This window comes from Euprymna scolopes, chromosome 40 (assembly GCF_053919585.1).
Source record: "Euprymna scolopes isolate OS-2025 chromosome 40, ASM5391958v1, whole genome shotgun sequence".
Classification (NCBI taxonomy): Eukaryota; Metazoa; Mollusca; class Cephalopoda; order Sepiida; family Sepiolidae; genus Euprymna; species Euprymna scolopes.
Window position 1 is genome coordinate 4526768 of NC_136521.1, and position 25152 is coordinate 4551919.

The 25152-nt window shown below is 36.1% G+C and overlaps 1 protein-coding gene across 13 annotated transcripts in view; it reads right to left on the bottom strand.

Moving 5' to 3' along the window:
* Positions 1-25152, bottom strand: part of LOC145265357 (plexin-A4-like) — a 1096693-nt gene that overhangs the window by 61207 nt on the left and 1010334 nt on the right. For all 13 annotated transcript variants that reach the window (XM_080121138.1, XM_080121137.1, XM_080121136.1 and 10 more), the window contains 2 exons: positions 17499-17576; positions 7311-7377 (listed from right to left, as the gene is read on the bottom strand). In XM_080121138.1, the coding sequence (XP_079977264.1) occupies positions 7311-7377; positions 17499-17576 (145 nt within the window). The remainder of the gene's footprint in view (positions 1-7310; positions 7378-17498; positions 17577-25152) is intronic.

Below are 25152 nucleotides of genomic sequence, written 5' to 3' on the forward strand. Positions count from 1 at the left end.
ACCAAAGTTTCATTTCATTCGTACAAAACACGAAGAAACGAGGCCTGATTATAGTTGGGGCCCGTTTTTTTTTGGGGGGGGGATCGTCTCATCCACTAATACATACAAAACATGAACACACGCATCAAAACATGTACACACACTACACGTACACATATAACACAAAGCATGTACACACATACACTATAATATATATTATACATTTTATTTTTGTTTCAAAATGATTTTCATTAAGACTATCACATATCATAGCGAATGTTTTTTTCTTTCAGGTTTGTGACCTTAAAAATCTGATACATTCATCTAATTCTTCAATTTCAAATTGAATTCCTTCGAAATCACGCTATGAAGGTCGGACACGTTATACGTTAGCCTGTTTATATACATACTTGGACATCTTCCATCAAATACGGTGGATCGGATTTCTGGGATTAAAAAAATAAAAACTTTAAATTATTTATCAGCTAAACTGTTGCAAACAGATTTTTTTTTTTTTTTTTTTACGAAATAATTTCTCTTTATAGTTCGGTCTCGTTTATAACACCATCGGCTTTCCCTGAAATCTGAGTGACAGCAAGTTTCCCTGGTAATTTGTCCGCCTAGTGTTTCAATTTAAAGTCCATCCTTTTGCAAATTTCTTTTTCCTTTTTTAAATGTGAGTAATCCTACTCAATTGGGGTTTGTGTTGTATATAAGCACTCCCAGAGTATCGCCCGAACATGATGATAATGATAATAATAATAATAATAATAATAATAATAATAATAATAATAATAATAATAATAATAATAATAATAATAATAGTATGCCAGGAGTAGTATCAAGTCGTCTGGAAGGACAATTGAAAAAAGTACGAATCCACAATGTTTTAGGCGGCCTTCAGACCTCTGCTATTGTAGGTACCACCAACATCCCTAGGGAACACCTTAATCTTCGAAGTTCCTGGAGCTAGTATTGAGGGAAATCCTTTAGAAATTAATCCCATCTGAATCCAAATCAGAATTATTATTATTATATTTTTTTTAGTATTTTGATGAGATGTTTTGAATATGATAAACTAGTTATGACCAAAGTTTCATTTCATTCGGACAAAACACTAAGAAACGGGGCCTAATTAGAGTTGGAGTCCGTTTTTTTGAGGGTCACCCTGTATATATACACTAGTTGGACGCTTAAACGTAATATTAAATTTATGCAGATTGCGTATGGATTATTATTATAGAATCAATCCGCTATTGAATATTATATATTACGAGGAATAATTGGCCTGATGGACAATTACCCCCCCCCCCACACATACACCCACAAAAAATAAAATAATAATGATAATGTCGTTCATCAAATTCCGTCTGTGTTTGTTTACAATATCAGCGGATATTTGGGCTTGATGAGGAATGCCCTGGAAAAGTCACTTCTGATGAATGTTTAGTTTTAAAATATGCAAACGAAGAAATGATTTGCGGCAATTTTAAATAGTATGTTTCTTTTACAATAAATTGAATTCATTAACCCCCCCCCCCAAAAAAAAAACAGCGAGGTACATCTGGGCTTGAACAGGGGACCGTTCGATCTATAGTCGAATACCACTGAGCTATATCTTTAAACGACAATAATCAAGAACGAATGATTTGCTGCAAATTGAACTTCACTTGAGTTGTTAAGAATTATCTCTCTTGGCCGGTGTAACGTAAAATATCACTCTATAAAAAAATATTTTTTTATCTATAAGAAAATATTTTTTTATCTATAAAAAATATTTTTTTATAGAGTGATATTTTACATTTATAGATAAAAAAATATTTTTTTATCTATAAAAAAATATTTTTTTATCTATAAAAAAATATTTTTTTATAGATAAAAAATATTTTTTATAGATAAAAAATATTTTTTTATCTATAAAAAAATCTGATCCTTAAAATAGTCTTTTTTTTTTTCTTATAGATAAAAAAATATTTTTTTTATAGATAAAAAATATTTTTTATCTATAAAAAAATATTTTTTATAGATAAAAAAATATTTTTTTATCTATAAGAAAAAAAAAAGACTATTTTAAGGATCAGATTTTTTCGATACTTATCGGATTCATTTCTGTACAAAACATATCTAAGAACACTGCCAGACATGTAAATTCGCTTGGTGTGAAATTTGCATAAGATAGGCTCAGCCGTTTTGGAACCTATAAGGAAGGAACTCACACACACAAAGTGACTTTTATATAATATATATATATATATATATACTATAATTCTCATTTTTATTTACTATCTTTAATTTTTCGTTTGTATGTGTATATGTACTGTGTGCATGTGTGTATGTGCGTACTTATATGTGTATATACTTACGACTGACGTGGAACCTTCTCATTGGCTATACCTCCTTCTCCTCCTCCTCTACCTTCCTTCCTTTTCCATTCCCCTTTTCCCCCGTGCATGCTCATACTTTCACTACACCGATGAAGACTGAAGGATCGGTCGAAAATTATGTACTTGTAAAAAAAAAGTTTAATTTTTTTTCATAATATTATTTTGTATTCCTGCACGTCACCAATTGAAAACGAATAAAGAAAAGTTATAAGCTTTTATACTTTTCGTATTCTTTTTTATACATTTTCATTTATATATATATATATATATATATATATATATATATATATATATATATATATGATCCTAAACTTATACTCTACGAAATACAAAATTTTAACATGGACGCTCTCTCTCTCTCATATATATATATATATATATATATATATATATATATATATATAATCTTATTAAATATCTATGCACTTAAACTTATAGTCTACGCATACAAAGTTTTAATATGGACGCCATCTGTGTGTGTGTGTGTGTGTGTATATATATATATATATATATATATATATATATATATATATATATATGCTAATGAGATTTGCGAATAACTAATTCAAATTCCTTGCTTGTAGAAAATTTACATTTCTCGGCTAAAAATTGATAATTCATCACCAGATGTCGCTGTCAGTTGTTTCCACCAACGATACTGCGAATCCCCGCCTCATCACCTGTCCAGTTGCATCGCCGATACAAAGAGAATACACTGCAAAATGTTGCGGCTCGTCGCCCCGCTCCCCCCTCCCCCTCTCGTCGATATATATATGCCATCTAGCCATTTAGCATCAGTTTGAGTGGGGGTAGGGGCGGAAGGAGTGGGAAGAGGAGATTTCCATCTCAAAGAGAATTCTTTGGAGAAAATGGTTCCGCCTGATTATGACATTGGAGTTCTTGCGGAGCCAGCGGTACCTTGCATTTATACGATTCAATCCTCACCACTTCCCCACCGGCGCTGCCCCTACCAGCGGTAACCTCTGCCTGACCAAAATTACTACCTTGTAGGAGGAAAACGGAATCTTTCGAAAATCCTGCTTATAGAGAATCGTCTCGGTGTTTTTCTTCACGATTAAAAGCCGCTTGTTTGAATAGAAATGAAGATTGTGTAGCGACAGATTATGATAAACTGCCAAAAGAAAAGGTAGGATAATAATAACACACACACACACACACACACACACATACACACACACACTCTCTCTCTCTCTCTCTCTCGCAATATAACGCCTGTGTTTACATACACACATTTATACACGCCCAAAGGTTTTACACATACGCCCACGCGCGTATGTGTGTAAAAATTTTATATTGACATATATATTTTACTTATATAATAGTTATCCACAGACACGTGTTTCGCCATATCTACGGCTCACCACCACAACTGACTATACGAGAGCACTCCAACCCTCAATATCCATGACAAATAACACTACCTGAGAATTCTTCCTTCCAACTCCTCAGCCTAACATTCGCGGGCAATATGAACTGGAACAAATACATTGAGGACATTGCCAAGGCTGCTGCAAAGAAGCTCTGTCCCCTCTATTAAACTGGAAGACTACAAGACCACCATTCGCCCATGCATGGAATATTGTTGCCGCCACATCTGGATGGGTGCATCTACCACTAGCCGCTCCCTCTTGGATAGAGTCCAAAAAAGAGTTTTCAATCTAATATTTCCAACTTTGTCAATTAAACTCCAGCCCCTGTACCATTGCCGCAATGTTGCATCCTTGTGTCTGTTAATGGAATGTGACTGATGAACTCGTTGCACTTGTGCCCCCCTCGACATACATATCCCTGACAAACCTGCTTAGCAACAAAATCTCACCCCTTCACTGTTGAGGTCCCTAAATGCCAAAAAAACTTTCTACTTCAAGTTTCTTCTCTCGAACAGCTAGACTTTGGAATTCCCTTCCTGCTACCTGCCTCCCTGACTGTACTGATATGCAGAAGTTTAAATGTAACGTAAACCAACATCTTGTTAATCTTCCCTCGGCATGGTCCCAAATAGTAGCCCCTTACGTCTAAGTGGCGATAAGCATTGTTAGAGCGGTGTACGTGAGCAAAGCAAGTGAAGCATGCATGGTCCCCTCGTGTGCGCACAGTGAATGAGGCATAAAAAAAAAAATACTAAGTCCGTCAATTGCCCCTCACCTCCATTTTAGCCCCAAAAGTCCACAAGGCCTTAACATATTTAAATTTGAGTTCAGCACCATGCAAAACTGCTAAATAGACACACACAAAAAACTTTGGACAAATATGGTAAAATAGTCCCAAAAATGGAGTGTTTTTATTAGCCCTAAAAGAGCCCTTGGGGCACACCCAAGAGATATCGCGAAGTATAGACAAACAAAATTGTATAGAAGTCAGTTAGTTACAACTTTTCAGAATGTTTTATAAAAATCCAAGGCATCAATTTTTTTTTTTACTAAGCACAAAAGTGTCAATTTTAGCAATTTTAACCTGAAACCGAGGGCAACCGGAGTTTTCCCAGAAAATCCGTTCTGTTACATTTTTACTCATATCATGTTTAATGTTTGTGCAAAATTTTTTAAAATTCCATGGCGTAGTTATTGAGAAAAGTTCGGACAGACGAACGGACAAACAGACGAGGGCGAATTTACAGGTTCACTCTCCTTTTGTTGGGGGACCAAAAAATGAAAAAAAAAAAAAAAAAAAAAAAAAAAAAACCTCCCAACCATAGAGTCCCATAATTTCATCATTTAAAACTAATGTCGTTTTTTGTTAATTTCAACGATAATTAAATTCGGTATGCATTATCTCCTAAGACTAGGAGAAGATAATTCATACCGACTAATTATTGTAGAACTTAAGAAAAATTCACACACACATACACACAACCCATATTTCAAAAGTAATGTCTCCTACTTTTTTATTCCGCCCAAATAGATCAGAGGGGATTGAAAATCGCATTGTTATGATGACTGAACTTATGCATTCATGAACTGAAAGTTTCATCTCTCTATTACATATATTAACGGTATGAGCTTCTAAGAAAGCAACCCCTGCCATATGTGTATCAGAAGAAGAGATGCGTCATTGCATTCCCAGTTCAAGCGCATTAAGAATGGTGGTTGCCATGTAGAAAAATAAATTTGGAAGCACAAAAGGTCGCTCGTTTTAGTAGTACCACCTCCGTCTTCGTAGCTCTTTAACTTTTGGAGTTAAAACGTGCCGTGTCTATAGATCTGCATCAATGTTTCTGAACTTTAGAGATGAGGATTGACATTTCATATGATTTAGATTATTCAAACGATTGTTTTCATTTCGAATGTTATTTTTATAACTAGCCTGGGTGCCCGGCGTTGCTTGGGTGTTTGGAGATGTGTGTTGAGCAAAAAAAAAAAAAGTGGTGGCAGGCAGGCAGGCAGGCTTGAACCCGTACCGTGAAGGAGAGAAAGAACATGGAGAAAAAAAAAAAAAAAAAAAAGTGACGTCTTTGCTGTTGTGCCATCGCTAAACCAAATTGGACATAGATTTGAATTAAGGGTAGTCAATCGAAAAGAGGAGATTATTTTCGAAAATATCACTGAAAAAAGCGACCCTCATTGTAGAAAAGTGCCCAGTTGAGGGTGAAGGAATTAATGTTTTTAGTTAAATTTTCGATATTTGTCGTCTGAAGGGTCGCGCTTCCAAACGTTGCCAGTCTCATGACAGTCCTTCGCATCTGTTGAAAGTTTTAGGCAGATATACAAACATGCATGCATACATACATAATTTTAAACAGACCGGTGAAATTTATATCATAGACTAGTGTGGGTGGGTGTTTGGAAGTGTAAAAGAAAAAAAAGTTTTCGTAGGTAGATAGGTAGGCTTGAACCCGAAGCTCTGAGGCGAATAGCCAGATAACTTACCTTGACGCTACGAAGGCAGAAGACTTGAAAATGGTTGAAATTAAACGATTAAAAAGCTAAGTGACAGGTGCGCAAATTTAATGAAGTCAAACATCACGCCATAGGGAAATGAAATCCCGCACTTAACTTTGGCTGCAAGCCAGTTTCCCCCAAGATGTAAAAGGGGGAGTGTCCAAATGAATAGCAATTGTCTGATATAGGGTTTTGCCCGTATTGATCAAAAGCTCATTGCTTTCTGGATGTCCCTGGCACTCGTATCAGGGAAAATTGTTTTCTCCGAATTTAGTTTTGCTTTCATACTGAAAAACCAAACAAACACGCGGAGACCAAGAAATACCACAAAAATAGCGGGTAAAAGTCGCTCAAATAAAAGATACACACGACCTTGTTTTGTAAATCGGAGATATCATAATCTAAGGAGTATATAAAAAGTTTTAAGAAACAGACCCCCCCCCCCGAGCACTCCCCAAAGCCTTTTCCGGACATACAAAAAATGTGTACACACTAATATACATTTTGCCTGTCAAAAGTTTTAGGTAGACATACATACATTTAAACAGACAGGTGAGATTTATATTATAGATGTTATCTTTACAATGTTTTGGCCGATGTAATCACCCTCCCACTTTCTTCAGGTGTATTTTGCAAAACTTCAGAAAATATATTTTCAAACGGAACTTTTTTTTTTTTAATTAGATCCCAGAAAGTAGCATGCTCTCATTTCGTCAGCCATGACCAGGTAAAAGGCTTAAGCAACTTGCAATTGGATACGGAGTATGGCCCTCACTGCGTATTGAACCATCAACATTCAGAAGAATGTCACAACTGAAGTTGACGAAGTACATTATCGTTTACGCCATGAATTATTTTCGAGTTCAACACAAGACACCTGAAGAAAATCAGAAGTTACATCAGTCGAATTGTTGTGAAGATAACGCAAGATGAAGATGAAATCTACCTAAATGTCTACATATTTACATTATAAGACTTATTGAAAGAGTTAAGGAAGAAGGAGGAGGCTGTACAGATGTTTACAGATACACGTGTGAACGAATCTTACCTGGAGGAAACGGTAGAGCAGGAAAGTAAACCAATTACTGAGCATCTTTTCGGCCACGGATTCAGTTCTGCAATAGAAAAAATAAGGAATATTGAGCACTGTCTGTAAAAATCTATTATATAAAAGGCTATCTGTCTGCCTCCATATTTTCAAACTCTATCTCCTCCGAAACTTAAAGTTGCAGAGTGGCGCTAGGGGTCTCAAATGATTGGATTTTAACGGACCGTTCTTTTCATGGGTCTTTAACCAATTAAAATAAAGGATAAAAAAATGGGTCAATATTGAAAAAATCGTTATACATTTTGTACATTCATCGTAGTTTATTTTTAATCAGTTTATATGTGTGTCATATTGGTACAGTGGTAACGTCACCAGCTTTGAACGCTACAGTTTCAGTTTCGATTCTAGCTGATGGCACCTAAGTACTTTTTTTTTTTTTAATTTTGAAATCACGACTATAATAATATATACGAAATCTGGACACATTAAAATATCTTATTTAAGTGGATATAACGCCCGGGCAAAGCCAGGAGCCTTTCCTCCCGCGAGTGAAAAGTAATAATTATGCAGAAAGCAATGATTGCAGACCTAAGAAAATGCTATTTCAAATTAAACGTAACAAACCAAAGAAATTCTATACAATGATAAAACTCTGAACCGTCCGGGCGTTCTTGCTTGCTTGCTTGAATCTTGTAATAAAGTCGTTTGTATGTTTGTTCACAATTTAATTAATAATTTTTTAAAACTTTCTTTTAACAAAACTTATGATGAATTTTCTGGTGTTCAAAATCGTAAAAATATGTGAGGAGGCGAGCGACGCTTTTTCTGACTGGTTTCCATAGCAACATCGTTGCACAGCGACAACTGTCGTGAAAAGAGAAGTAACTCGTGAAACAGACAGAACGAAAGCATGTAAGGGAGATAATTGGGGGTATTTTATTGAAAGCAGACGAGTGCCGTACATTGTTATTACATATGTGTGATGTTATGTTTATCGGGGCAACAAAATAAGACTGAAATTAAACAAAGAACAAGTGAATTAATGGAAATCTGGAAAAATAATGGATTACAATAGATAAATGCGAGCATGAAAATCAATATGGTTAAGCTTAAACATGGAAAAGTAAAGGACTAGTTGTTAAAACTGGAAAAGAAAACGACAAGATATTTTAGTAAAAAATATAATGGTGAATGCTCTGATGAACTGCAAGCACTTGTGCCCCCACGACGTGAACACCCTCGACAGACCCGACAAGCTGCAAAATCCCACCCCACACTGTAGAGATCCCTAGATGTAAAAGATCTTTCTACTCCAGTAGTTTCTTCCCCAGAACTGCTAGACTTTGGAATTCCATTCCAGGTCACTGCTTCCCCAACTGTACTGACATGCATAAGTTCAAGTGCAACGTGAACCAACATCTCGCTGCCCTAATCCCTACATAGTACCCCAGTAGATGTTTCCCCTGATAGTAGCCCCCTACACCAAAGTGGCAATGTGCCTTGTTTGGGGTGAAAATGTAATAAAAAAAATAATAAATAAATAATAAATTTATAACTTAAAATATTGCAGCATTAGGACTTTTTTTTTTAAATTCAGTTTATAACATTATATAATGAATTAGCCGGAGCACCTGGTTTTTATAAAGTTGGCTATTTCTATTTCCATTCTCTATGATCATTTTCCTCCTCTCTTACCTTTTCTGGTTTCCTCCCCCTTTCTTGAATTTTAATTCTCTATGTAATTAATTAAGAATTGATTATGTAATGTTATAAATTGAATTTAAAAACATTCTGAATGCTGCAATATTTTAAGTTATAAATTGATCATATTTTTTACTAGAATAACTTGGCTGTTTCTTTTCCAGTTTTAACAACTACTTCTTTACTTTTCCATGTTTAAGCTTAACCATATTGATTTTCATGCTCGCATTTTTCTATTGTAATATATATATATATATATATATATATATATATATATATATATATATACAATTTATTCAAAAGGAATCTACATTCAATGAGTAATCTCATTTGCATATTGCAGTAAATAAAATCCATTTTAATAATTAGCTCGACGTTATTAATTGTTGTAATCGAATTGTTTCGATTGTTCTAAAAAAAATAACACCACCCCAATACCCACCATCCGCAAACGCTACTTGTGTGTGTACGTGTGTGGGTGTGTGGCCCCGGGGACAACTCTAATGTCCAAAAACCACAGACTAAACAATATTGACCGTTCAGTAATTGCACTGAAAATGATTTCCCCGTAGGATGAACAGGCAAACATTCTTTCAGTAAACACAAAAGACCTTTTACGATGGCGAGGATGAGGTGTGTATGTCTGGGTGTGGGGTAATAGTTTAATATACAGGGTGCTCATAAAGTCCGTCTACACCTTAAAATTTTATAAATAGGGCTATGACAACAGAATATACGGGTTTGTATTACTGTACACAGATTCGAAAAAGTTGTCAAAAAACAAATATATAACAAATAAATGTTATCAAAGGCAAGATAAGTTACTTTTCTACCAAACTGGATATATTTTTCGTGTTTTTATTCAATGTAACATGTTTATTCAGCTCGAAAAACCATACAGTGTTTACCGATGTATTGGAACATTCAAGATGGCGTCTGATTCTCTCTTTAACACGGTAAGTGTGGGAAAAGATGTTATAAATAAAAAACCGGATAAAATACTGTTAAAAACTCACTCAATATATGTTACCGTGACATAGGTTGACATATATTCGGCGGGTTTTTAATAGTATTTTGTATAGTTTTTTATTTATAACACCTTTTTCCAAACTTGCGGTGTTAAAGAGGGTGTGAGACGCCATCTTGAATTTTCGAATACATCGGTAAACATTGTATGTTTTTCGAGCTGAATAAATATGTTACATTGAATAAAAACACAAAAAATATATCCAGTTTTGTAGAAAAGTAACTTATCTTGCCTTTGATAACATTTATATATTTGTTTTTTTGACAACTTTTTCGAATCTATGTGTACAGTAATACAAACCCCATTTATTTGTTATATATTTGTTTTTTGACAACTTTTTCGAATCTATGTGTACAGTAATACAAACCCCATTTATTTGTTATATATTTGTTTTTTGACAACTTTTTCGAATCTATGTGTACAGTAATACAAACCCCATTTATTTGTTATATATTTGTTTTTTGACAACTTTTTCGAATCTATGTGTACAGTAATACAAACCCCATTTATTTGTTATATATTTGTTTTTTGACAACTTTTTCGAATCTATGTGTACAGTAATACAAACCCCATTTATTTGTTATATATTTGTTTTTTGACAACTTTTTCGAATCTATGTGTACAGTAATACAAACCCCATTTATTTGTTATATATTTGTTTTTTGACAACTTTTTCGAATCTATGTGTACAGTAATACAAACCCCATTTATTTGTTATATATTTGTTTTTTGACAACTTTTTCGAATCTATGTGTACAGTAATACAAACCCCATTTATTTGTTATATATTTGTTTTTTGACAACTTTTTCGAATCTATGTGTACAGTAATACAAACCCCATTTATTTGTTATATATTTGTTTTTTGACAACTTTTTCGAATCTATGTGTACAGTAATACAAACCCCATTTATTTGTTATATATTTGTTTTTTGACAACCTTTTCGAATCTATGTGTACAGTAATACAAACCCCATTTATTTGTTATATATTTGTTTTTTGACAACTTTTTCGAATCTATGTGTACAGTAATACAAACCCCATTTATTTGTTATATATTTGTTTTTTGACAACCTTTTCGAATCTATGTGTACAGTAATACAAACCCCATTTATTTGTTATATATTTGTTTTTTGACAACTTTTTCGAATCTATGTGTACAGTAATACAAACCCCATTTATTTGTTATATATTTGTTTTTTGACAACCTTTTCGAATCTATGTGTACAGTAATACAAACCCCATTTATTTGTTATATATTTGTTTTTTGACAACTTTTTCGAATCTATGTGTACAGTAATACAAACCCCATTTATTTGTTATATATTTGTTTTTTGACAACCTTTTCGAATCTATGTGTACAGTAATACAAACCCCATTTATTTGTTATATATTTGTTTTTTGACAACTTTTTCGAATCTATGTGTACAGTAATACAAACCCCATTTATTTGTTATATATTTGTTTTTTGACAACCTTTTCGAATCTATGTGTACAGTAATACAAACCCCATTTATTTGTTATATATTTGTTTTTTGACAACTTTTTCGAATCTATGTGTACAGTAATACAAACCCGAATATACTTTTCATTGTTTTGACTCTCGAGTATATATCCGACACTTAGACAGTTAATCAACTGAGAATCACATCACTCTATATAAAAGCATGTAAGATATCGACAGATACACACTCAAGACGCTAACAAAGAAAAGAATATGATATAGACCTAGCCCTATTTATAAATTTACTAGCAAGCTGCTCGGCATTGCCTGGTCGTAAAATACGCATAAATATCAGTTTTTGTTTTAGTTGATGACATCTAAGTAACTTTTTTTTTTTTTCAACTTTTGATATCAGTCCTACATATATATATATATATATATGTAATACTAGCATGCTGCCTGGCGTTGCCTAGTCGTAAAATACGCATGACTATTAGATTTCAATTCATACAGAAACTGAGATATGCGTATGCGACTATTATGTTTTTCTCTAAACAGGTCACTTCTTGTAAGTACAAAAAAAATGGAAAATACTCGAGCTGAGATCGAAATCAAAACCTAATGGCAATGAGTCAAGTACGATAACTATTAGGCCGGCTTAACACAATCTTTAAAAAGATTTTTCAAACCTACTTATCTTTAACATAATGAATCTGTCATGTAAACCACTCGTGAATGTGCATTCGCGGAACAGTTATCAAATAGATAAAAAAAATCCGATGCCCCTCCCACATACTAATTTTTTCCATTTTGATCCCTTAGCAGCCCGTTTTTCCGGGTGAAAACTGATGAAAAATTGTTCCACATGTTTGAATATCCTATATACCAAATTTCAGGTCTGTAGATCAAAATCCGTTGAGTATATAGGTTGAGAAGTGTCCTCACATGCACTCACATTCTCACTTTTATAAATATACTAGCATTTCAGCCTGGCGATTCTCTGGTGGTTGGAGGTGTACGTTGAGCAAAAACAAAAAAAAAAAAAAAAAAAAAAAAAAAAAAGCGGTCAATTTTTTTTTTTTTAACTTTGTCTCCTATTATGACTCCTTAACATTTGTTTTGGGCTCAAATCAAGTTAGTAAGTTAAATCCATCTCCAAGAAACCTATATCTAAAATTTCAATTGTTTATACCCAAAATTGGCGGAGGAGTTTGGTAGAGTTCTCTAAGGTCAAATCGTTGAACTTTGACCCATTAACAGCCAAATTTCTGGTCAAAAACGGATTACAAAGATTTTCCCAAATCTCAGTACCCTGTATATCAAATTTCGAGTCTGTAGACTTAAAATTGACAGAGTTATTGCGTAGGAAAATGCACACACACACACGTTCACTTTTATATATAATAGATAGATTTATATCTGAAATCAGTAAAAAGAATTATAAAGTAGAAAAAACGATTTTTAAAGGTTTTATCTACATTGAAGATTTCATTTCATTTCTCGACTAGCAGAACCCATGGAAATTCCGCGGTAATTGAAAATTTTGGTTGGTTGTTTTTGTTTTACAGCATATCAACTCTTTTCAGGTCATTTAACGCCGAATCCAAAGACTTTGAAGAAAAAGTTTTATTAGAATATATTTGTTGTTTTCACGTTGGTTTCTATTTAACCCATAGTTGGGACCCTAACAGGTACTACCACTCCGGGTCAGAGTGGACCTGGGAGCAATGGCAATTGAAGGGTGGCTCCACACTCCCCAAGGCCCGTAAACTGGGGCCTCACCCTTGGATATAGTTTAAAGGTCATATCCAGGACCCCGCGGTAGTTATAATTTTTTTTATTAAACACACATCAGTATGAAATTTCTCATCACACAACCAAACAATTACAATGAGGTTGGATCATGTAACTTAAAGATTTAACGAAGCTCCGGATCTTCAGGTCCAGGTATCTCTGCTGACACAATTCCATCAATTTGATGAACTGTTCTGATCTCATCCTGATCTCGCGACATTATGATCATGTGGCAGTGCGATTTTATGTAAGTTCTGACGACCCCAAGTTGTTTACTATTTAAGGACATCTTGGTTTACACGTGTAGGTAAGGAACAGATCTGGTTTTCCGTATTTACAGAAAATTGATCTGTACTCATAGCTTTGTAATAATTTCAACATAACATGCAAGTAGATAATGTTTTCACCTGAAATGCGCAGGTTTAAAAGAACGCTAATCAATAAAAGCGCCTATGATTTTACTCATTTCGGTATCACATGCGAGTAGATAATGTTTTCACCTGAAATGCGCAGGTTTAAAAGAACGCTAATCAATAAAAGCGCCTATGATTTTACTCATTTCGGTATCACATGTGAGTAGGTAATGGTTTCACCTGAAATGCGCAGGTTTAAAAGAACGCTAATCAACAATGATACACACGTGATATAAACTCAGAACAACAAGGAAAAGTAAACGGAAAAATTAAGAAAAAACTCTTTAAACCATGACATTTCGAAGCTAAATGCTTCTCATCAGAAGAGGAGAAGGACTAGAATTATGCAAAATGCAAATATAGAAGAAAAAAACTAGTTTAATAGCATTTAGATAAGAAATGAAAAATAAAGGAATAGGAAAATATGGTAAAAATTAATTAAAAGTAGGTACAGTATGTAAGGGTAAACCGGAAGTGTAGTATATATGCAGGTAATAGTAAAAAAAATACATAGGTCACTATGAAATAACAGGATCATTAAAGAAGAGCCATTAATAAAAGAAAAGTATAAAAAATAGGGAAGATAGATGAGAAGATGGAGAAAAGAGAAGATACAAACAGTAAATAGGGTATTCTACGTTGGCAGTATTTTGCGCGAATAGTCGCCAGAGATGTCGGAAATTTTCTGGTTCTCTGTCTATCTTTGTAGCCATGTCACTAATAAGGGTGCTGGAGGTAACCGTTTTATCTGGGCTGACGTTATCCGCCTGATAGTTAGGGATCCGGACCTTGGATTATCTATAGAAAATTGATCTGTGCTCGTAGCTTTGTAATAATTTCAACATGACATGCGAGTAGATAATGTTTTCACCTGAAATGCGCAGGTTTAAAAGAACGCTAATCAACAAAAGCGCCCTATGATTTTACTCATTTCGACATGACATGTGAGTAGGTAATGGTTTCACCTGAAATGCGTAAGTTTAAAAGATCCCTAATCAACAAAAGCGACCTATGCTTGTAAATATTTCGCCACGGCACTTAAATAGGTAATGTTTTCAGATGAAATGCACTGAAATTTGTACGAATTGCAACATGACATGTAAGTAGGTAATATTTTCACCTGAAATGCGTAGATTTAGAAAATTTTGACATGACATTTAAGTAAATAATGTTTTCACCTGAAAGGCGTTGGAATTTGTCCTAATTTAAACATGACATGAGTAGGTAATGTTTTTACCTGAAATGCATACGTTTAAAAGATCCATAACCAACAACAGCACTATACAGATAATGTCGGGTCTTCAGAAGAGTTTCGTGGCCCACCTCTCAATGTTTTTTTTTTTTTACATATCCCCCCCCCTCACTGATCTGAGGACCCAATTATCTGAATTGGATTCAACTGAACTGTTCAATAGACTGAAAACTTGGCGTTTAATGTTTTCAGCGTCTCCCACCTCGATCGACGGCCTAGTATTTCACGTGGCGTTAAAAAGTTCAGTGGTTGCGTCTCGCATAATCGTCGAGTTAAGACGCGCTTGTATTAAAACAAAAGAAGAAAAACAACTAAATAAAATAAGTGTTTATTCCTCTCAAATCTCGGGAATTCTCGCGGTTCGTCTCGCCCTCTTTCCCATAAAACCAAGCACGCCTACCGCTTCTTCTTCCTCTTCCAGCCCCTGTGTATTGGCAACGAACAGAACAGACTTTCTGTCTTTTGGAGATGAGTGCATTAGAAGAATCACTACTACAGGAAATCTCTCCAGACAAGATGTGAAGCCACTTGATATAAGGAGCGAACAGGAACCAAAGATGATTATCGCAAAGACGAGAAATGTTATGAGTAGGAGGAAAACGGTCAGCAGGAAGAGTCCCACAAGATGCAGTTATTTGGAAAGAAGCTACTGGAATAGAATTTTGACAGGACATTTAAGTAGGTAATAATGTTTTCACCTGAAATGTGTTGAAACTTGTACTAATTTCAACATGAAATGTGAGTATGTAATGTATTTACAGAAAATTACATCTTGATAAAGTTGTTGTAGATGGCCAGGACTTCCTGGAAATGACGAATGGTAGAATAACTAATACACCAGGATCGCCACCTTCATTCGTTGCCAAATGCTCCATTAAGCCAAAATATTGAGCAGCTCTTAGTTGACTTTGATGGCTTCTAGTTCAATCTGCAACCTTCAAATATGCATCAACTACAAGTCTGTTGCCAAGGTCGCAGGAAAAATGGTGGGATCCTTCTACTGCTCCAGTAGATATCTCACTGTTGATGCAATTCTCTATCTGTATAAAAGCCAAGTACGTCCAAGGATGGAATACTGCTGCCACATCTGGGCAGGAGCTGCAATAAACAGCCTATTCTGCCTTGACAGAGTACAAAATAGACTTCGTAGCTTAGTCGGGGATGCCCTTTTCTCTTCCCTGCAACCTCTCTCCCACAGAAGAGACGTTGCGAGCCTGTCTTTTATCATTATTTCCATGGCAAGAGCTTGTCTGAGCTCCAATCTCTGACCCCCCTCGCCAATCTTTAACAAAAAACACCCGTCTAGCTGAAACCACTATCAATAATTTTCCCCACTCTTTATCTGTGCCTAAATCAAAACGTAGATTCCATGAACAAAGCTTCTTTCTTAGAACTGCACGCCTGTGGAACGCTCTTCTGTTTGCCTGTTTCCCACCTGTCTACAACTTGGATGTCTTCAAGTCCAACATAAACAAATTCCTGATAAATCGTCCCCTTAAGTAAGACAATTTATCAAATCTCCATTACTAACGATTACTACGATATTATCCCATTGATTACTGTACATGCAATAACCCTTATCCCCGAGTGGCTTCCGGACTTTGATAAGTCGTGACTACTATGTAAAAAAGACAAAACAAAAAAAAAACTACACATTGTTTGAACAGTTTACCAGATCTATGGATAATAATATTTAGTTATCTCTAATTGCAAGGCGATAACTGTAATACTCTTTCATTGTCACTTTATTGCGAACTCTTGCTTGCCGTTCTGAGTTATGTTGCATGTTTTTGCGCCAGCTTTGTTCACTATTTAGAAATAATACTAGCTTGGGTGCCCGGCGTTGCTCGAGTATTTGGAGGTGTGTGTTCTGAAAAAAAAAAAAAAAAAAAAAGTGGTAATAGGGAGGCAGGCTCGAACCCGTACCATGAAGGAGGAAAAGAATGTAAAACAAAAAAAAACAGCGTGATGTCTTTGCTGTTGCGTCGATCGCCAAAAACCGGAAGTGCCGAAGGTTTAAATTAAGGCCAGTCATTCGAAAAGAGGAGATGACTTTCGAAAATAGTGGTGAAAAAAGCAACCAAACCTTGTAGAAAAGTGCCCAGTTGAGGGTGAAGGAATTAATGTTTTTAGCCAATTTTTTGATATTTGTTGTCCGAAGGGTCGATCTTCAAAATGATACCGATCTCATGAAAATCCATGGTGTCTGTCGAAATTTTAGCCAGATATACAAACATACATTCATATATTTAAACAGACAGGTGAGATTTATATTATAGGTGGGATATATCATGGGATTCAAATGGCAAGACAGATCAGAAAATATGACGTGGCACACAGTGAATGGGCTACAAAGAGAAAGCGTATCTATTAGGGATGGATTGCTGAATTGGCAGGCCAAGAGCAGGCTCAAGACTTTCTTCTGGAAAGTATTGTTAGAATATGACGTCAGAAACCGGAAGTTTCAAGGGATATGCAAAGAATAAGCTGATAAAATCTTTATCTTTTTGTATAGACTGAAAGGTAGAATAAAACAGTAAGGAAAAAAATTGGTCTTACCTTCGTAAAAGCAGTTTTGGATGGTTATTGCCTTCGATTGAACGTCGTATTAAGTCTTCTAATAATGTCTTCAGAATGCTGAAGAAAGAAAAAAAATGAAATATAAAACATATATCAAGAATTATTTATCAACAGATATACACCATCACATTATGGATTGCATAGCATATCGCTATCAGAAGCAACGACACACAATAGATATACACAACCATATAAATATATACAGTATGACCCGGATATAAGAGACTGCAATACAAGAAAAGGCGGATATAAGAGAGATGTTATCTGGTTAGAGCCTATGTTAATGTACAGTGTAACCCGGATATAAGAGAGTTATACGAACCGGAGAAGAGGTCTTCTATACCCGGGTTACACACACACACACACACATATATATATATATATATGTGTATATATATATATATATATATATATATATGTGCATATATGTATGTACACATATATATATTCATATATAAACTAACAATAAAAAAAAAAAACCACTAACCTAGTTTCAAAACAGATCCTTTGTCCGATAAAATGCATGCCCATTGGCTGATAGGAAGGGGCGCGGTGGATACTAGAAAGCTGATTGGCTAACTAAAAATCTCAATAGAAGAGGAGCATATAAAAACGATAAACAACCACAGAATTTGCGCATAAGCCTGAGGAGTCCTAGAGTGGATGAAACGCCGAATATTCAGTGTAGCTTAATCGCCATATATATTTTATAAATTACTAACTATATATATATATATATATATATATATATATAATGCAACTATTAAGAGTAATAATTCAATATATTCAAATATTCTTTTCGAGATGGAAAATTTTATAATAGCTGAATAATGACTAATTAACAAGATAGATTTTAAAAAAATGAAAAAGGGTTAGCTAACCAGGTTTCGTTCCTTGCTCAACAAAATTAAATCGAGGAGAAATTACAATTATCTTGAATATGACACAGGGGAAAAAATATAATTTAAAAATAAATAAACGGGGAAAAATATATACAGTATGGCCCAAATATGAGACAGATGTTCTCTGGTCGTAAATTAGAGCCTGTGTTATGTACAGGGTAACCCGGATATAAGAGGGTTGTAGGCCCGGAGAAGTATCTTATATCAGGGTTACACTATGTATATATATCTATAAAAGTGAAATTGTGTGTGTGTGTGTGTGCGTGCGTCTGTGTGTGTACATTTCCCTACCAAACTACTCTGTCAATTTTCAGTCTACAGACTTGAGATTTGACATAACGCGCATCGAGATTTAGGAAAATCTTTTTAATCGGTTTTCGATGAGAAATTTGGCTGTCAAGGGGTCAAAGTTCAACGATTTGACCTTTGAAGACTCTACCAAACTCCTCTGCCAATTTTGGGTGTAAACACTGGAAATTTTAGATGTAGGTTACTTGGATATGGATAAAACTTTTGTTAATTTAATTTGAACTCAAAATTGAGATCAAAGTTGAAAAAAAAAAAAAATCTTTAGCAACAGCAAAGAAAAAGCCAGCAAGCTAGTTCTCTGGATACCAACAGATGACCACCCAAACCGTGGTAGAAGAAAAATGACCTATATTGACAACCTACTACAGGACACAGAATTGGAAAGTATCCTTGAGCTGCAAACTGTTACATGAGATCGAGAGAACTGGAGAAATCGTGTAGGCTGGTGCACATCTGCTGCTTGTCTCTCACTCTTGGACAAGGTTCAAAAGAGAGTCGCCAACCTGATAGGTCCTGAACTGTCATCTAGGCTTCAGCCTCTGTCCCATCGACGAGATGTTGCATCCCTCTGCCTGTTCTACAAATACTTCAATGGTGAATGCTCTGACGAACTGCAAACACTTGTACCTCCCCGACGTAACTACCCCCGACAAACCCGACAAGCTACTAAGTCTCATCCCTTTACAGTAGAGATCCCTAGGTGCAAGAAAGCCTTTTACTCCAATAGTTTCTTCCCCAGAACTGCGGGTCTTTGGAACTCCCTTCCGGGATTCTGCTTTCCCAACTGCAATGATATGCAGAAGTTCAAGTGTAATGTTAACAAACATCTTTCTACTCATCTCCCTTCATAATGACCCCGCTAATTAAGTCCCTGATAGTAGCCCCCTGCTTCAAAGTGGCACTGTGCCTTGTTTGGGGTGAAAATTGAATTAAAAAAAAAAAAAAGAAGAAAGATTTGGTGGCAAAGCGTCTTGAAAGACGACGGAGATGATAGATGATGTTAATTGGTCTTTATTCAGCCATTATAAAATTTTGTATATATATATTCCATTCCATCACTATACATAGATCACACGTAGGTTTATTTTAGATATAAAGTGTCCCCCCCCCCCGAAACATGTCAGCTGCCCTCCCTTATATATATAACGGCGTCGTTCAACCTGGGAATTCTAGGCGAAGAGGAATGTGTTTTTTTATGGTATTCAAGGAAAAATAACAACTCTATGTATGAGAATTTAGAGACTTATAAAGAATCGGAATCGGCATCGGTAATTGTATCGGAATCGGAAACAATATTGAAATCGTCCCATCACTAATACATATATCAAATATTAGTCATTCATGTGCTCTCCACTTATCTCGGCATTTGTTTCCAGTCGTCCTGCACAAAAACTTCACTTGCCACTGGTATTTAACAATGTTGACCCAGGCGACGTGTGGTTGGAGATAACGCACCTCCTGCCACAAAAAATTTCACGTGCAAGCACCCCTTCGTGCATATCCGTAGTCTGTCAAAGACTGAAGGAGCCTGTACTGTACACACACAAGTTCCACGATTAATTGGAATCAGAAAAATAGGAACATTTAAGGGTACGGGAATCGGAAAAATTGATTCCTATTTTCCAATGCCAAAACGATTCTTTTAATTGTCTTTTTTTTTTTTCTTTTTTCTTTTTTTTTTAAATATGTTTAAAGTAAAATCTTCCTTTGCCTGTTATAGAATTAAAAATATTTATTGGCTTTTAACTACTAGTAGAACTTGAATCGATTGATGACGCTCACACTTGGATTTTTATCGTTTAGGAAAATGTGTGCACGTTTAGCATGTGTTTTTACGGTATTCGAGGAAAAATAACTCTATATATGAGAATTTAGAGACTTATAAAGAATCGGAATCGGCATCGGTAATTGTATCGGAATCGGAAACAATATTGAAATCGTCCCATCACTAATACATATATCAGATATTAGTCATTCAATGAATTTAAAAATTATGACGTGAAATGTTTAAAGTTCAAATTAAAAGATTTTTACCATTCTATGCAAGACAAAGAATACATTTGAAATATAACTCCTTATCCTATAGGATTTCGATGTCTACGATCTCTTCAGAAGAGAAAATATTAGAAAATAGTTATAATGGTTTACACCTTATTTGCTAAAGTCAGTAAGACATGGAAAATCACAATTAAAAGTTGTTTAAGTATTTAAATTTCATAGAGTAAGGAAAGTTAATGAAAAGGATATAGAAATTCACATCCAAATTGCACGTTAAAATCCGAAGTGAATGTCTTTGATAGCAGTGTTGTAAAATGATCCAAACTGTATTTCGAAGAGTACACACACACACACACTGCATGTATATATGCACGCATAGGTGTATCAGAATTTTTGTAGGAATTTTTGACATCCCTAAAACGAAACTGCGAATAAAATATAAAAAACTCGTAATTTCTCTTAAAAATGGGTTGTTTATTTTCTGTATAGGTTATACTTCCAAAATAAACTAATAAAGTTGTTTTAAAAGTAATAGAAATATTTTTTTTTTAAAACAGTAATGAAATTAATTGAATTTTACGAGCTCAATATTTTTCAATTTTTAAACTTTAAAAATCTGTCAAAATTTTTCTATTGATTCTATTTTTACGATATTTTCAGGGTCAATGAACCGAATATAATATTTTAGACAATCGTTATTTTTAATTTCACTTCCCCCCCCCCATTTTCAAGTGTCTATCAAAAAGTAAATAATTAATTTACTCACCAAAGTTTTTTTATATATCACAAATTGAAGATAAAAGAGCAATAAATAATATATTCAAATTTAAAACAAAAAAAAGTAGTGTTTTTTTTTTTTTTTTTTTTTTTTTTTTAGAAATTTACCTGTAAAGTCCGTAGTTTAAAATCTTTTTTTTTTTTTTATAGTTTTTAGTTATAAGCTTGGAAAGACAGGGGGTCGAATTAATTCACGCCTCCCATTTTGAAATGTCTATTAAAAAGTAAATAATGAATTTACTCACCAAAGTTTTTTATATATCACAAATTGAAGATAAAAGATCAATAAATAATATATTCAAATTTAAAACAACAAAAAAGTAGTGCTTTTTTTTTTTTTTTTTAGAAATTTACCTGTAAAGTCCGAAGACAGGGGTGGAATTATTCAATATTTTTCACGAAATTTCTGACACACTTAATGCACGCATGCAGGTACACATATAAGCCTTTAATGGCTAAGTACGCATTAATTCACCTTGTGTTTATATTTCCTTCAGAGAGTATTTCTCCCATAAACAATCTGCTGAATAAGCAATTTTAACGCATTCGTCCACTAAGTAGATGGTGATGCGCCACTGTTTGCATCGAAAAAAAAAAAAAAAAAATGCAAATCGCAAACAAATAAAATAAATGATTAAAAAAAATCATTTTATTTTTTTTTTATTTATTCACTTCTTTCTAAAAAGCATTATTCAATCTATTTCAGATCCCCCACCCCTCCCCGCCTCCCCCTTTCTTTCTTCTTTTTCGGAAAATGAAAAATATATGGAAGCCGAGAATGGCGATCAATATTTATTTTAACTTTATTTATATGCTTATTTATTTTAATTTGTTTTGTTAGTTACTTTTTTATTTTTATTTTATTTTTATTTTTTTTTATTTTATTATTATATTTTTTTTAAATGTATTTCTGTATTTATTCCAGCCTATTCAACGCAATTTTCTACAGGCGAGCGAATAATTTTTACGGAGTTTTTTCTTTTTTCTTTTCTCTGCTTTAGTATCTTGTCATATGAAAATACTGTTTATGTATTGGCAGTAGAAAATTGACATACACAAATAAAAATAGATAATATGTGTACATGATATGATTTTTACACACACACACACACACACACACACACACACACACACACACACACACACACGGCGGGGTTAGAGGGTGTGTACGGAGGAGATGTATTGGATGTTACTGCGTTTAATGACTATAAAAGAAAAGGGGGGGAGGCGAATTGATTTGATTGGGAAGAGAGACGGAATTATAACAAATTATGAAAAGACCCAGTGGAAAAGTTTAAAGGAGAGGAAGAAGAGAAAGAAAAGGATAAAAAGAGATGGGAAATATGGATGGAGGCCGAACAGGGAAAAAGAGAGAAAGATATATAGAAAAAAGACAAAGAGAGAGAGAAAGAAAGCGAGAAAGACAGGGGGGAAAGGAGAGAGAGAGAGAAAGACAGGGGGGGAAAGGAGAGAGAGAGAGAAAGACGGGGGGGAAAGGAGAGAGAGAGAGAAAGACAGGGGGGAAAGGAGAGAGAGAGAGAAAGACAGGGGGGAAAGGAGAGAGAGAGAGAAAGACAGGGGGGGAAAGGAGAGAGAGAGAAAGACAGGGGGGAAAGGAGAGAGAGAGAGAAAGACAGGGGGGAAAGGAGAGAGAGAGAGAAAGACAGGGGGGAAAGGAGAGAGAGAGAGAAAGACAGGGGGGAAAGGAGAGAGAGAGAGAAAGACAGGGGGGGAAAGGAGAGAGAGAGAAAGACAGGGGGGAAAGGAGAGAGAGAGAGAAAGACAGGGGGGGAAAGGAGAGAGAGAGAGAAAGACAGGGGGGAAAGGAGAGAGAGAGAGAAAGACAGGGGGGAAAGGAGAGAGAGAGAGAAAGACAGGGGGGAAAGGAGAGAGAAAGACAGGGGGGAAAGGAGAGAGAAAGACAGGGGGGAAAGGAGAGAGAGAGAGAAAGACAGGGGGGAAAGGAGAGAGAGAGAGAAAGACAGGGGGGAAAGGAGAGAGAGAGAGAAAGACAGGGGGGAAAGGAGAGAGAGAGAGAAAGACAGGGGGGAAAGGAGAGAGAGAGAGAAAGACAGGGGGGAAAGGAGAGAGAGAGAGAAAGACAGGGGGGAAAGGAGAGAGAGAGAGAAAGACAGGGGGGAAAGGAGAGAGAGAGAGAAAGACAGGGGGGAAAGGAGAGAGAGAGAGAAAGACAGGGGGGAAAGGAGAGAGAGAGAGAAAGACAGGGGGGAAAGGAGAGAGAGAGAAAGACAGGGGGGGAAAGGAGAGAGAGAGAAAGACAGGGGGGGAAAGGAGAGAGAGAGAAAGACAGGGGGGAAAGGAGAGAGAGAGAAAGACAGGGGGGGAAAGGGAGAGAGAGAGAAAGACAGGGGGGGAAGGAGAGAGAGAGAGAAAGACAGGGGGGGAAGGAGAGAGAGAGAAAGACAGGGGGGGAAGGAGAGAGAGAGAAAGACAGGGGGGGAGAGAGAGAGAAAGACAGGGGGGGAGAGAGAGAGAAAGACAGGGGGGGAGAGAGAGAGAAAGACAGGGGGGGAGAGAGAGAGAAAGACAGGGGGGAAAGGAGAGAAAGACAGGGGGGGAAAGGAGAGAAAGACAGGGGGGGAAAGGAGAGAAAGACAGGGGGGAAAGGAGAGAAAGACAGGGGGGGGGAAAGGAGAGAAAGACAGGGGGGGAAGGAGAGAAAGACAGGGGGGAAGGAGAGAAAGACAGGGGGGAAGGAGAGAAAGACAGGGGGGGGGAAGGAGAGAAAGACAGGGGGGGAAGGAGAGAAAGACAGGGGGGGGGAAGGAGAGAAAGACAGGGGGGGGAATGAGAGAAAGACAGGGGGGGGAATGAGAGAAAGACAGGGGGGGGGGGAAGGAGAGAAAGACAGGGGGGGAAGGAGAGAAAGACAGGGGGGGGGAAGGAGAGAAAGACAGGGGGGGAAAGGAGAGAAAGACAGGGGGGAAAGGAGAGAAAGACAGGGGGGAAAGGAGAGAAAGACAGGGGGGAAAGGAGAGAAAGACAGGGGGGGAAAGGAGAGAAAGACAGGGGGGGAAAGGAGAGAAAGACAGGGGGGGGGAAAGGAGAGAAAAACAGGGGGGAAAGGAGAGAAAAACAGGGGGAAAGGAGAGAGAGAGAGAAAGACAGGGGGGAAAGAAGAGAGAGAGAGAGAGAAAGACAGGGGGGGAAGGAGAGAGAGAGAGAGAAAGACAGGGGGAAGGAGAGAGAGAAAGACAGGGGGAAGGAGAGAGAGAGAGAAAGACAGGGGGAAAGGAGAGAGAGAGAGAGTAAGACAGGGGGAAAGGAGAGAGAGAGAAAGACAGGGGGGAAAGAAGAGAGAGAGAGAGAAAGACAGGGGGGGAAGGAGAGAGAGAGAGAGAGAGAGAAAGACAGGGGGGGAAGGACAGAGAGAGAGAGAGAGAAAGACAGGGGGGAAGGAGAGAGAGAGAGAAAGACAGGGGGGAAGGAGAGAGAGAGAGAAAGACAGGGGGAAAGGAGAGAGAGAGAGAGAGAGAAAGACAGTGGGAAAGGAGAGATAGAGAGAGAAAGACAGTGGGAAAGGAGAGATAGAGAGAGAAAGACAGTGGGAAAGGAGAGATAGAGAGAGAAAGACAGGGGGAAAGGAGAGATAGAGAGAGAAAGACAGGGGGAAAGGAGAGAGAAGA